Source organism: Mytilus edulis, chromosome 8 (genome assembly GCF_963676685.1).
Source record: "Mytilus edulis chromosome 8, xbMytEdul2.2, whole genome shotgun sequence".
In the NCBI taxonomy this organism is placed as follows: domain Eukaryota; kingdom Metazoa; phylum Mollusca; class Bivalvia; order Mytilida; family Mytilidae; genus Mytilus; species Mytilus edulis.
In genome coordinates this window covers 28,100,074-28,115,520 of record NC_092351.1, presented here as the reverse complement: position 1 = coordinate 28,115,520, position 15,447 = coordinate 28,100,074, and the positions used below count along the sequence as shown (strand labels likewise).

Sequence of the window (15,447 nt, the reverse complement as noted above, 5' to 3'; positions counted from 1 at the left end):
AAAAATTACTTACCCACATCTAAAAGTTAAATCCGCCAACCAATGCGGACGGCGCAAAAAAAAAACGATTTCTTACTAAATTTGACAAATATGTTATAGTTATTACTATGTCATTTATTAAGAGCTATAATAAATGCAACTGTAAGTTTATTTTCCTCCGATGACAAGAAAAAAAATCGTTTATGTCCCGATTTAAGCACCAGTTATCAATCCGGATTTTCCGATTTTACAGACACTGTGACCGACTTTTAGAATGATAGAAGAATGTGGTCTCTTTTGCGCTTGATTACACCTAGTAAACGAGTGCTTGAATAAAAGCGCCGATAGACATCGACAAAATCTTCGATCTTTTATCAAAGTTTTTTTACTCGTGATTTAATAAAAATAAAAAGCAGATATGGGAAAATTGAAGAGGACCGGGAAATTTCAAGAGTTTTTCGGCTTCCCCGAACTTGAAAATTGACTTACCACCGGGTGACAAAGGCTAAAAAATGACTTACCCGTTGTCCTAATCCACTTACCCCGGGTAACGGGTAATGGGAATCCTAGAACACTGATTTGCCCGTCCAAAATAGATGCACTGCTTCGTCGCTTCTGGTGGCGACTTACGGCCTTGGAATTAAATAAATCAGGTATCAATTCGGTCTGTGTCGAAGGGAAACATATGTCCATGTTTTAATTTATGCAAGCTTCTTCTCAGTGCTGTATCTTTTTCAAATGTAAGACTAAAGATCAAACATGGTAATATCAGTATATGTTATCAATGAGTCCTAAATGTAATGGTCATTTATGGCATGACGTCATGGTTGGACATCTAAGGTCACAGATGTTGAGCTGTCATATTTTCTGGCACACACAATGCAACATTGAAAAACAACTGGCAGCAAGAGGGTTAAAAAAGCCACCTCGCATGCAGAGACAATTAGCCAAATAATTGTAAATTGTAGGCTACACATACCCACTTCCAGTTTTATAAAAAAATATCATCCGGAATAAAGCGTGAAATAATCATGGAAATTATCGGAAACTGTGGGTTTTGTGAATTCAGTGAATTTTTTAGTTAAAAATACATAATTAATATTTGTTAATTTTCAGGTGTATGACTCTTTTTCTTTTCAGTTGGAAAAACTGTAATGTTTAATTTCAGATGTATGACTCTTAGTTTTAATTTTGTTTGAAAAACTGTATTTGTTTACTTTCAGATATGACAGATTCAAGTTAATTGCTCCAGTCTTTATGTAATGTATAAATCTATTTTTATCATGTGATTGTATTTGCCAAATGATGAAATAATGCAATACAGAATACATCATTTACATAATTAAGCATTAAATGTATATTGATTGTGTTTTATAAGAATTGTTTATTTAAATATTTAAATGCAGTGTTTGTATGTCCGTCATGTCTGTTTTGTCCCCGTATTGTCTCATTTTGTTTTTTAAATGTTTTGTTTTGCATCAGTATATAAATGAAAGTATCTTTGGTAAGAAACCATTTCTTTGGAATATATAATCAATTGCATAATAATGCAGTTGTAGCAAAATCCACTGACATAAAGTCAAGTCATTGAAATGTTTATCATGTTTATACTGATGCATGCCAAAAATGATATCTTCAAAGTATATTATGATATTGAACATGTCTTATATTGTATTTGATATTGATGAACTTGTCTTGTCTGTTTACTTATAAATTGATATACAATTATCTTAGTATGATATTAATCATGATTTCTTTCCAGCTTTACCTATTTTGAAATTGATTAATTAGAAATATTTACATTGTTTTATTTATAATAATTTGTTTAGCTTATTTCTCATATAAATGTTGATATTCCAAGTATTTAATAACATTTTTAAGTTAAGTGAACTTTTAAATTTATGATAAATATTTTACATTAACATAATAATTTGTGATAGTTTAAATTAATTGAAAGAAATGGACAAATTTTATCAACAGATTTTTTTTTTAACTATTTGCAAGATTTATTTTATGATATAATAATATCCCTCCATAAATTCATTTCAGGTGTTGAATTACATTGAGTATGTACATGGAAGGTGGCATTTCAATGAGGTCCGTGCAATCTTTTCAAGACTTTATCTTTTACAAAATGTCGCCATTGAAATCTTCATGGCCAACAGAAGTAAGTGGAAATAAAATAAAGCTTAATAATATTGAACATGTTTTAGTGTTCATCTATCTTATCAAAAATTACATTGATGCAAATTATCAACATTATGGTTTTATAAAATTTCCATTTGATATAAAACAGGTTATTGAACTAATATTTTTTTTGTGAAAATGGCAAATTTATATTGGTCACATGTGTCTGATGACGTTAGATTTTTATGTTGCAACCAATCATTGCGCCTGTGTCCAATGCTTCAGCCTAATTGAAATTGAAAAGTACATGGTAACAAATTAGCCCTCCTCCTTATTTGAGAACTTGAAGGCTATGTTTACATTCTCTATGGTGACTAACTAACTGTTCTTATTTAAACATTTAAGCCAAGAAGTGGTGTGAGACTGAATTTATTCAACCTCAAACTGAATATCAATATTAAAGGTTTTGTTAAAAAAGAAATGGGGACATTTATAAATCAGTTTGATAACTTGTTAAATTTTCGATACTTTATTTCAGCTGCTGTTTTGTTTTCCTTTCCTGATCATGCAACTCTTAAGAAAGTTATCAATGCATTACCTCGAGTGGGAGTTGGGGTGAAATATGGTCTTCCTCAAGCCAGGTAAGGATACTTTGTTTTCCAGGACTATCTTATTGGTTGAAACAAATTCTACCAAAGGGATTATACATTTATTTTACCTTTAAGTATTTGAAACTAGAATTGATAAAATCTATAAATCAATCAATATTTTATATGTTGTTTGTAGAACTTCTGTTTAAAACATTAAAAAAACCCAGGAAATCTGGTATGATCCACGAAAGATCTAAGATAAAAATTTGAACATATTTTATGGGTAAATGTGAAACAGTTCAAAAAGGAAATAAAGGGCCCGAATTATGATACTCAAACAGCAACCTTGGATGACCACAGACTTACAGGACTCAGACTGAGACAAAGCATATGAAAAATAAAACAGGGTTAGACATGGTTGAGAGTGGTCGAGCATTTTCTGAACTGGAACATTTGTATAACAACACAACAAAACATACTAAAAACCTGTTGGAAAGGGCTTGACTCATTAAAGTGGTTCTTAACACATTAACAGATAACAAACTGTATTCATCATGGTTATGGAAATCGGACTAGTATATCTGAAACTGTTTTCACTTTGCAAAAGTTGAAAAATAAATATTTTAATGTAGTATTATCCTGTATTAACTTGTGTATTAAAACCATATTTTATGATTGTTTTGAAGGAGAATGTCTCTAGCCTCAGGCAAGCAGCTGTTTAAATTGTCCAGTATGATGCAGAAATGGCAACGAAGAGAAATTTCTAATTTCGATTATTTAATGTACCTTAATACTATAGCTGGTTAGTTATGTTATAGATGATTCTTACTTTAATATAAAAACCTTATGAAAAAAAGATGTGGTATGATTATAAATGAGACAACTATTCTCAAAAGACCAAATGACACAGAAATTAATAACTATAGGTCACTGTATGATCTTCAACAATAAGCAAAGCCTATACCTCATATTATAGTAAATGTTTCATTCATAGTTATTCAACAATCAGATATTGGAAAGGTGTTATCATAATAAATCTGAATGCAAACAAATTTTACCTCCACTCATTATCTAGAAACACAGTTATCGTTCTTTGATTAAAGTTGTCTACATCTAAAGTCTGTAATGTGGACAGTGTGTTTCTTTCAAATGTTTATGTCCCTGCTGTAGCGGAGGGGGCATTTAGTTTTTTTTGAATTTTTCTTTTTTGTTCTTTAACTTAAGTTTGCCCAAACAAAATGTTATGAATCTTACTCATCATGTTTATTATCACAAAACACAGATCAAGTTTTGTTAACTTAAGGTGGCAGAAACCAGTTATTTTACAATAAATCTTTAGAATTTCATGGATTTTTTGATTTTATTTTCTTGAAAATTCATTCAAGCTTATATACAAATAAAATGTATGGTTTCAAGGAACTAAGATGTGTGCGTGCTTGTGTAAATATATTGAAAACCTTTAAATTTGGGTGTCTGTCCAGCATGGAGATTTAAAAATTTATAAATGCATTGCAAATAAGGCAAAAAATGTGATGCTCTGATACCAATCTAATCCTCACCTGCAGAATCCTGCTAAAAGCTGACAAGAATTTTAGCAAAAAATCAAGAGAGAAAGGGTATTCAGTGAATTAGAGCCTTGTCCGAACCTATCCTTACCCTATCCTTACCATCAAAATCTCAAGATATTTTTGTTTACATAAAACTGAATTTTTTCACCACTTTGATTGGATGCCGTCAAGTGAGGAGACCACAATTTTGACATCTGATTGGACCTATATGTGAAGGAAATCCCCAACCTGTGTATGCAACTACTTACTTGTGTAGTACAGTAGCCTAGAATTTACATTCATTTATTTTTTCAGTCCACATGATGCAATTATATACCTCAATACTTAACTATAACAAAATTTCTGCGTGGGACACATGCTCTGGTACACCAAAACTGGTACCTGCCACCTAAGCACCATTTGTACCATTCTAGAATTATGCCCCTTTACCAATGGAAAAAATATGAATAAATACTGAATCTTTCGTTTCCGTTCTCTACCTTATGTTTTCCTCAACCAAATGTTATGAAATTTATACACAATGCTTATTAACACAAAACTCAGATCAAGTACGATTTTGATAGTATCACATTTTCAATTCTTGAGTTATGTCCCTTTATAACGTTACGTCCAAGCTGGAGCACCATCTGTGTCTCATTGACACATTTCCCATTTATTTCCATACTCTTTCCCAATTAAAAAAAAATGGATAAAATACTATGAAAATGATTCAATATTTTTCACATTGTTTATGTTATTCTGTTTCTAAAGAAGAGTCACTTAGTAAACCTCTCCTTCCCTCTTGAAATGACTGGTTTATTTTCTATTTACAGGTAGAACATATAATGATTTGAACCAGTATCCAGTTTTTCCCTGGGTAATCGTCAACTATGAATCAGAGGAACTAGATTTAAGTCAACCAAATAATTTTAGAGATTTATCAAAGGTAAAAGTGTCAGAATATAAATGAGAATTAAGATAGAGTTAAATACTTTTATAATTTCATAGTTGTAAGCTACACATATTATAGTTGAACATTAAAGAAATTGTGAATAAAGGAAGAACAATACATAGATTAAACTTTAGGTAAATGGATACTTTTACTACTAACAAATAAAGAATGTAATAAACTAAGCTAAAAGCAGTTCATGATTTTACTATAATTAGCCCTTTTTATTATCATTTTGAAATTTTGTACTACTAAAAAACATAACATGGAGCTAGTATCCTCTTCAAACAGCATACATTAAAAAAATCAATTACAGCAGCTATTTAGAAAATTAGAAAAAAAATTGTAACATTAATTTATTTTTCTATATACATTATTAAAACAGATGTTCAATGAAAATCCTAAGTGGTTTAAAAAATTATTGCAGGGAAAAAGTATGCTTACAATGCTTTGAAATTTATCTCAAAAGGGTCTTATCAATGTCTAGAGATGCAAAAATTACTGTTTAATGTTGATATAGCATTTATGTACAATTTTCCAATCATATAACTACATATATTTTATTTTATAGCCTATTGGAGCTTTAAACCCAACCAGAAAAGCTTTCTTTGATGAGCGGTACGAGACATGGGAACATGATCAGATACCTCCATTCCACTATGGAACTCATTACTCAACGGCAGCCTTTACACTTAATTGGTTAATACGTGTTGTAAGTTCATTTTTTGTCAGTTTATCGTGATATGTTAAAAGAGCTAATATAATAAATACATAGTAATAGTAAATGAGGAAAAAAATATTCTCATTGGAAGTAACATTGCTTCAAATTCTATTGTTTTAAGACAAAAGTTATATAGTTATATTTGTGTAGAATGAAATAACCTGAACAAATAAGTTTACAAAATCTGCTACTTTTTTCGTTCTTGTCCCAATTCATGACATGGAATAAATTCATCATTTTCTCATTAATATAAAAATGAGGAGATGTGGTATGATTCCTAGAGAGAACTACCCACCAGATTTCAATTGAAATGGTAGTATGTAATTATAGGCCATTCTGCAGCATTCAACAATGAGAAAAACCCATACAGTATATATAGTCTACTATGAAAGTCCCAGACATGAAAATGTAAACAATTCAAACAAGAAAACTAAAGCCCATTAAATTCAAACTGAATTTGAAGGGTAGAAGGGGACATTCAAATCCCCAACAACCAACGTACTTTCTTGACAAATGTTTTGCTCACATGGAATTGATAAAAAACTGAACAACCCATATCCAAGAATAAAACTTTCCCATCTAGCCTGCAACATTCAGTTCACTGGAATAACTCATAGTTGCTATTTTTTTTTAGCACATTGTAAAATAGTTATCCATATTGAACATATGTAGTGTTAGATTTGAATATAAAGCAGAAGAAAGTCTAATCTGATAAATTAAAGTCAATAAGCTCAATTAAAGATATATATATATATAACATTTAATTTTATTTATATTTCTACTATTGTGAACACAGAATTCAATTTTAAGTATATATATATTTGAATGTAATTTTAATATTTAAATTATTTATTGTAGGAGCCTTTCACTACAATGTTTTTAAATCTGCAAGGAGGAAAATTTGACCATGCAGATAGAACTTTCTCTTCAGTAACACAGGCATGGAAGAGTTGTCAGAGAGATACTTCAGACGTCAAAGTAAGACAAGTGTATAAATAACACATTAAATACAATCATTTTGCTGTCAGAACATTAGAGTTAATAACAACTGACTCAAGTATTCATAATGAGATCATTATGTATGTAGTGCTATGGAAAGTAGTTAAAATTATTTCAAAACATCAATGTACTCAGAGAGTCAGTTATTTTCTGAAGAATAGTTTAACTTGTCCCGTCGGACAAGATTGATGTAGTTTTTACTTGTCAGTGACTTTTTTTATTCTGGTACCGCATACAATGTAATAAATTATAATACTATGTCATGTTTGGTTCACTAAAACTAACCATGTATCATTAGACATCCCTTTATTTCTCTATATTACAGGAACTGATACCAGAGTTCTATTGTTTACCAGAGATGTTTGTTAACCATAATGGCTTTACATTTGGTAAACAAGATGATGGATCAGAAGTCAAAGACATTATATTACCTCCATGGGCCAAAAATCCTGAAGACTTTGTTAGAATTAACAGAATGGTAAATTCTTAAATATCCTAATGTTTTTCTAATTCTAAACTAAACAACATGTATTCTTCTGATATATATGACCTTAAAATCTTATGAAGGAAATATAGTACTAAATTATTTGATTACAGTGGTAGCTCTCTGATATCATCTCCCTTAACAGTGACAACTTAATTATTACAATGGATTCCATTGAGTGTGTAGCCAAAGGTAATATCTTTGGTTAGCTTGCTTGTTAGCTGAACCGTGAAGTTATTATTAGGTAAGGTATACTACCCTCCTTTCGAAGTAGCAAAGTCCAACAGACAAATAGACTGGTTTTCTGTCGGACTAGTCTATTCTTAAAGTAGGGTAGTTTACCTAAGCTAACAATGACTTCACGTTTCAGCTAACAAGCAAGCTAACCAAAGATATTACCTTTGGCAACACACTCAATGGAATCCACTGTAAGAATAAAATCCTTGATCGTTAGCTAATTCAATGTAGACTGATTCATGAAATACTATGTTGAAATTGAACAGTCATCCTTATCAGTTTTTTGCAAAAAAAGATTTAATTTACAACCATCAAATTTATTTACGGTTTATTAGAAAGAGTTACTTATATTTATTCCATGAACTTTTTCTCTTTGCTCATATAGAAAGATGATGATTCTTAATTTCAATTTCCAATTATATTTTAGGCCTTAGAATCAGAGTTTGTGTCCTGTCAGTTACATCACTGGATAGATTTAATATTTGGATACAAACAGAGAGGTAAAAACTATGTTACTTTTTCAACTGTTTTTCCAAAGTAGGTTCAGTAAGACCCCTTTTTGGCCCCAAAATATAGCATTTTTGGAAAATTGTTAAAATGTAATCTTTAAGCTATATTTTGGAAAGTAAAATGCTTCTGCTACACAAATATGAGCTGTTTTTGACAATACAATGCACAAATATCACGTTCTAGCATCATTAAGTCATGCTAAATTACTTAATTTTTAGACGGTTTCTGTCTAAAATGAAAGAGGCCGCATTCGTGTTCATTCATAATATTGAAATGTAAGTTGTATTTGATGATAAGACAAAACATATATAAAGGTTGAGGATGAACACGGATGCCGCCACTTTCATTTTTGACAAAAACCATCTAAAAAGTGACGTTTTTTGGCATATTTGATAGATTTTTCATATTTAAGCTTGAATCAGAGGGCTTTTAATGACTAAATCAGTTAAAATCTTTCACATAAGCTAATCGAATCAATTGAAATAGACATTTAAGTGTTTGAAAAGTGTCCAAAAACTTTCGTGATGTGAACCTGAAATTTGAGGCCAAAATCGGCCCTTACCTTCTCCTTTACATTGTATGTTAATTTTACTTTCCACTTGTTGGAGTAGGAAATATATAATGACTGTTGTTCTTGTTAATGCTTTCATGTGATGATTTGTCTGAAGATTGTATCTACAACATTGCCTCATCATCAGTTGTTCTGAATATGCATGAATTATTTGCTACCAGACATTGACTTGATTCAACAACTTTATTGAGTTATTGAATTTCAAGGAAACTTTCTAGTTTCAGAGAATCTTTCAAATGATAAATGTCTTCATTTAGGCTGAAATTTAGCAAATAATATGATGGTGAAAAATTGACATACATATAAATAAAGAAAAAAATTAGTTGCTTTGCTGATAATGATATCCTATAATATTTTGTTTGAAATGATTTTTTTCCATCTAGCACCTATAATTTCAAGTTTTAATCTGTCTCTAATAATTAGTTTCTAAACATTGGTATATTTAAAGCCGATATATTTCATATTCACCAAACTTTATATTTTACCAGGTCCAGAAGCAGTCCGAGCAACCAATGTGTTCTACTACCTTACCTATGAAGGAAGTGTCAACTTAGAAACTATGACAGATTTAGTCATGAAAGAGGTAAATAATATCGTGTTTCTATTGTGAGTTATAGTTGTGTTGAACAGGAGAGATCTATATCTAATACTCCCAAAAGGATAGTAGAAGGGTTTATTTTGGTCTACTGTTGGGTAGAAGTATCTTGACAAAAAGAGTCAATAACATGGTGGAAAACTTCTTTAGTTTTTCATTTTTTTTGTGATATTTTTCCTAAAACATAAAGAAGCATTTCATTACCTGCAAATGTCAATCTCATTACACCAAAAGGAGAATATGATTTCCCACAAATATGTATACATCGGATTTCCAAAAGGTTTATTATTTATATTAAAACAAGTATGCACCAATTATCTTTTAGATCTCATCAGGTAGCAAGCACAAATTCACACTAGATATGTGCAATATAGAATGTACTGAGGGAAAATTAAGAGCATTATTTTGTTGTTATTCAATGTCATCAGTCATTCAAGTATTTGAATATTCAGAAGACAACATACAATATTCACTATTTTCACCAATTCTTAGTATGATTCAACAGGTGTGTTTTATCTATTATAGGCAATAGAAAACCAAATCCGAAACTTTGGACAGACACCTTCACAGCTGTTAACAGAACCACACCCACCTAGAAGCTCAGTCATGCATTTGGTAAATATGACCACAACAAAACTTTAAACAATAAGTATCATCTTTGCTGCACTGATGTGCATTGAAAGCATGTTAAGGTACATCTATTTGCCTGCAAAAAGGATGAGGACAATGAATTTTGAATTTACATATATATACTTGTTGTAAAACAAAGTAATTATGATATGATCACTTTACAATGCTCTTGAACTTCAACTTTTTTTGGCCTTTTTAACTTTTTTTGATTCAAGCGTCACTGATGAGTCTTTTGTAGAGGAAACAAGCAAATACAAAATATTAGTTTCAATAAAACATGGATTCTATCTGATAAAATATAAGTTTTAAAACCTATGCATTCTTATCTTCTCTATTTGCTGTTACCTCATCATATGTCTTATAATATTATTATGTATGCCTATGTGTTTCTGTATACCATTGTATCAACAAAAGTTTTTCAGAATTAAATATATAGATTAGTTTATTTACTGTTAGCAAGTCTATTTTGAAAATATATGATAGGTTTTAGACACAAAAATACTGTTATTTTTCATAACAAAAACCTCAAATGGTCAAAAAAAAAAATACAAATGTGACGCCATGTTAAGTTTTGAATATGGCCTCACCAAAAACAGATAAAATTATTATAGATAATGAATATTTATGTTGAAAATCATACTTTTGTTTGCATCTCCACATTCACTGTATACATTCAACAACATAAAATGTGGTATCCATAACTTCACAATTTTATAACATGTTAATTGTAGACTCCAATGATGTTTTCTACTGTACAAGATGATGTATGTATGATAATGAAGTTCCTGTCTAACTCACCTGTCTGTCATGTGGCAGCCAATACACATCCTGCCGTACCTGTGGCCGCAGTAACCACCATATCATGTAATCATAACTTTGCCATCAATAAATGGAACAATAATTATCAGCGTAAGTTATATTTTTTGGAACAGATTTTTATGGACTCTTGACTTGTGTTGATATTTGTATTTTATGCTTCTGACTGAAATCATATCGACTTGATTGAAACTGGCATGATTTTCTAATACTAATATACAAATCTTTATCTTCATCTTCATAAAATCCTTTTGATTTTATTCTTTTATTGGCTTGGGATTGACCAATAGATTATTACAAAACGTTTTATTTATTCTATTTGAAATAACTGTAAACATTATAAGTTTTATAAAGAGAATTTTTCATATATAAGAACTGCATGTGTTTGTTTCAAATTGCTTAGGCCAAGATAAAAACATTATCATTAGTATTATATTTCCAGAACAAGGAACTCCATCAAATTTCTCATCAACTGAGAAACAAGATACTCAGGTTAAACTGCCCATGGAAATGGATCAATTACTAGGTAAAATACTTATACAAAATGGTAAATTACATTAGATTTTAATGTCTGTTCTTGTAGTAGACATTGTGTGTTTATTGGAAGGGAAAAAAAACACACTTTCTTCATGTGTTCTCTCTAAGATTTTCTTCTATTGCCTATTTATTAAAAATTTCATTGTAATACAATATATGTCAATTTGTTTTGAATGTTCTCCATTTAGCATGGTTGTTGCATGAATTTCATGAATTTGATCTGCCATCTGGCTCAGTTAATAATTGCAACTTGCTTAAAATATGTTAAGATATGACATCTTTTCTAAAACACTATATTTGAGTTACATTTGATATTTTACTGTGCTACTATAGAAATATGGTGATTTAGTTGATAATCTTTGAGAGTGTTGATTGAATCACTAAAACTGTGAATGTTTGTGATTACAGCTGGAAAACTAGTTCTTATTATAGGGATACTCAGGCAGTCAGATTATTTCAATCATAAAATCTCACAATAGTTTCTGAGTTTACTGTATGTACAGAAAATATGTAGAGATAATTGCATTATTTCTGGCAAACACTCTGATAGACTGCCACCAGAAATGATACTAAATAAACATATGTGTTTGCTGTGGTAATGTTGTCTGAGTTATTTCTTTCTTCATTACATATTATTTTAGAAAAATAATTTAAACCTGAATTTATGTAAGAATTCCTTTCTGAAAGTTCTTGTCTCTGTACCTGTTTATTGGTATATTTTTATATCCTTTTTCTCCAGAATACATCATAATTAGTACAAGATTGAACTAACTGATGCAAGGCCTCAAATTTTAAACTTTTATAACTTTTTGGTTCAAATCTTTGAAAATTTTATTACAATGCAGAAACTTTTATTGACTGATACCTGTAAGTATTTTTTTCAGAAGACTAAGTTAGGTGGGACTTTTCTTAAAATGGAAAATAGCATCCCAGTAAATTTCATAATAGAAATTATGTAAATGAAGTTGTTGACTGTAAGCTAGGATATTCAAAGCAGATGATGAATACAATTATGTACGATCTAAGCCTGAGATAACAGCTGATGTTATTATTGCATACCTGATGCTTTGATACAATAGATACAGAGCCCAATTTTATCCCAAAGTCTTAGTTTAAGTCAAATGCTTATAGGTGAACTGCAAATCAAAAGTATTGATATACTAACCAGTGATTAGATTCAAATTGTTTAGATCAATTTTGATTGCTTCCTGATCAACCTGTGCCTTTTGTATATTTTTGTTGCTTTTTGATTAAAAAGAAAGAAAAATTTCAACTTATTCCCACCATTCCTCTAAAAAAATTTACACAGTATCAAAATATGTTTTAGTCATGAATACAGCCTTACATAAAAGAACTTTGGGTGATAATTTTGACGAGAGGATAAAAGCCAAAAATTCCAGCTTCATAACAACAGCAGACAACAGATTTCTGTTTGCATGTGGATTCTGGGATAAAAGTTTCCGCCTTTTCTCTACAGAAACAGGTAAGTCTAATATTGGATAGGCAAGGATAGAACTACACCTATTTTAAAACGACATGATAGAATTACTAATTCTTAGTCTTACTCTTATGGAAGCATTAATTGTGTATATCATGAAAACTTCAAAATACAATAAGGCTGATTATATAAAAATGCAAGAGATTTGTTGACATTGCTGTCAAATGTAGTTGTATGTTCTTGTTCATTGCTGTCATAGGTTTGTGTATCAGAACTTCAATCAGGATATATAAAATTGGAACTAAGGATAATTCTCATATTTATTAAGTACCTTTCATATGTATGTGATGAGTTTGAATGAAAAAAATGCAACCATGTTATTTGTGGAGTGTTGCTTTTCTTTATTTTTTCTTTTGTCATGGTGTTTTCTAGCTTTCTTCAAATTGTAGTTTTGACTGAAAATATGTAAATTCTTTTTAATGATATAATCTTTAAATTGTTGATATTTGTTTCAGCTAAGATTTTACAAGTTATACATGGACATTTTGATGTGGTGACTTGTGTTGCCAGATCTGAATGTAACTTAAACCAGGATTGTTATGTGATTACTGGTTCTAAAGACTGTACTGTTATGGTATGGATGTTTACCTCACGGAACCAAGCCATTATTGGAGATAATGGAAGTAAGTTTTACTTGTGTCAATGTATGTTTGTTGTTGAAAGCCAAGTACAGTAAGGGCTGTTCCAGGAAATACTTTGTTCTCCAGGGAAGACAATTTTTTTAATATTATGTAGGTGGTTGTATTTTTAATATTCAAATGCAAAAGGAGTGTTGTTCTTATATATTTTTATTTCTTTGGGTGGGGGCGGTTAAAAATAAGTGCTTTTCCTGGGTGGACATAGTATTTTCTGGAACAGCCCTTACCAGTAGTTGTCTCATTGGCAATCATACAGATTCTTCTTACTTTTATAAGATAATTAGGCCACACTTTTGAAGTGCAATAGTTGCAAGTCTTGAATGGGATATAAAATTGAGCTACTTACATATGCTGTTTATTTGATAAATTGAACAGACTCTAGATAACCCCAAACACAACGGAATTTCATAAATAAATGTTTCTTTCTAACATCGCGAACTTTTTTAAAGAGTTCAATTAAAATTTCTAATTGACTTTAATTTGTATATATAATGTAAACATTAATAAGCAATGTTTTAAACAACTGAAATAAGGCCATGTAAAAAAAAAGGAAAAACTTTTGACATAACCACGACAATGTAAGACAATTTTACAAACATTTTCATGTTTATATATCTGTTTTTAAGGTATGGAGCATCCAACACCTAAAGCTACCTTGACTGGTCATGAAACAGAAGTGACCTGTGTTGCCGTCCTTGCTGAATTAGGTCTAGTCTTCAGTGGATCTTATAGTATGTATATTATATATGATCATATATTTTATAATTAACATGCATGCAATACTTGCCACTGCAAGCAAGCAAAAATCAATCATATATTAATGGCTTATCTGGATAATGTTGTAAAAGAATTGGGAGACATTTTTTGCTTGTTAAATTTATATAAATTATTTATGCCTTGGAGAAAGTACACATTTTGCTCCTGTATATACTTAATACAGAAATTATATGAAAAATAGGATATGTGGGACACAGGAGTTGCTGAGAATGTCACTGTAATAAGGTTCATAGTATTTTTAGGACATACGTGTAATATTTGTTACTTTATTAAATGAGAAGTATTATATTAACAGAGGGTCCATGTTTAGTCCACACATTGAATGGTGATCTATTGAGGTCATTAGAAGCACCTGATGGCTGTTGTACACCTGAGATAATTAGTGTATCACGAGAGGCTTTTGTCTTGGTCAAGTTTGACCAGGGACAGATTTGTAACTACAGCATCAATGGTCGACTTCTACAGAGAGTTAGCCACAAAGATAATATACAGGTAAGTTAGAACTTCTTATCACAAATCAGGTCAAATATTGATAAAAGAAGGTTTATAGGTAAAAAAGATGAAACTTGTAGCATAATTAGGTGTTAGAATTGCTTGAGATGGATGTTTCAGCATGGCTTATGTATGACTTAATACTTAATACATTTGAAATTTTTGTCAACCAAACCCCTTCAAAATTCAGGTTTTATCTAAAATTAGACCCATATTTCATGTTGCATAGTAAAACAATATTCCTGAAAATTAGTAAAAATAGATATTTGTGAGTACAGCAGAGTCATTCTTTATATTTTCTCAATTTCATTGTAAATGAATATGCTTGCATATAAAATATTTCCATGATTTTAACCATCATTGGTGTTTTGCCAAGACCTTTTAGAGATTAACCTGGAAATTGAATTTTCATACCCTGAAATCTATGGTAATGATAGAAAGGACATCTGGAAATCAATTTGTTTTCAGAATGATTCTCCAAACTAAATAATCAGTAGGGACAATGGCGATTTCAGTTTGTATACTACCTCTACAATAATGAGCCTTACAAGATTGAACTAATTTAGAAGATGAAGAGTTGACACAGAAACTTGTCTCCTCAACTGTATGTGAAATGTAAAATCACAAAAATACTGAATTCCAAGGATAATTCAAAATGGAAAGTCCTTTATCAAATGGCAAAATCAAATGATAAAACACATCGTACTATTGAAAGCAAGTGCTATATTCTTGGCTTGTTACAGGCATTTC

General features: G+C 30.4%; 1 protein-coding gene across 24 annotated transcripts in view; it reads left to right on the top strand.

Moving 5' to 3' along the window:
• Positions 1–15,447, top strand: part of LOC139485267 (neurobeachin-like) — a 213,792-nt gene that overhangs the window by 193,991 nt on the left and 4,354 nt on the right. For 21 of the 24 annotated variants that reach the window (XM_071269596.1, XM_071269591.1, XM_071269589.1 and 18 more), the window contains 16 exons: positions 2,029–2,146; positions 2,645–2,747; positions 3,383–3,498; positions 5,077–5,189; positions 5,764–5,904; positions 6,772–6,891; positions 7,238–7,390; positions 8,061–8,133; positions 9,203–9,297; positions 9,835–9,924; positions 10,671–10,848; positions 11,198–11,281; positions 12,620–12,775; positions 13,246–13,413; positions 14,055–14,159; positions 14,501–14,697. In XM_071269596.1, coding sequence (XP_071125697.1) covers positions 2,029–2,146; positions 2,645–2,747; positions 3,383–3,498; positions 5,077–5,189; positions 5,764–5,904; positions 6,772–6,891; positions 7,238–7,390; positions 8,061–8,133; positions 9,203–9,297; positions 9,835–9,924; positions 10,671–10,848; positions 11,198–11,281; positions 12,620–12,775; positions 13,246–13,413; positions 14,055–14,159; positions 14,501–14,697 — 2,010 coding nt within the window. The remainder of the gene's footprint in view (positions 1–2,028; positions 2,147–2,644; positions 2,748–3,382; positions 3,499–5,076; positions 5,190–5,763; positions 5,905–6,771; positions 6,892–7,237; positions 7,391–8,060; positions 8,134–9,202; positions 9,298–9,834; positions 9,925–10,670; positions 10,849–11,197; positions 11,282–12,619; positions 12,776–13,245; positions 13,414–14,054; positions 14,160–14,500; positions 14,698–15,447) is intronic. The other 3 variants (XM_071269599.1, XM_071269598.1, XM_071269594.1) reach the window with 1 other exon arrangement.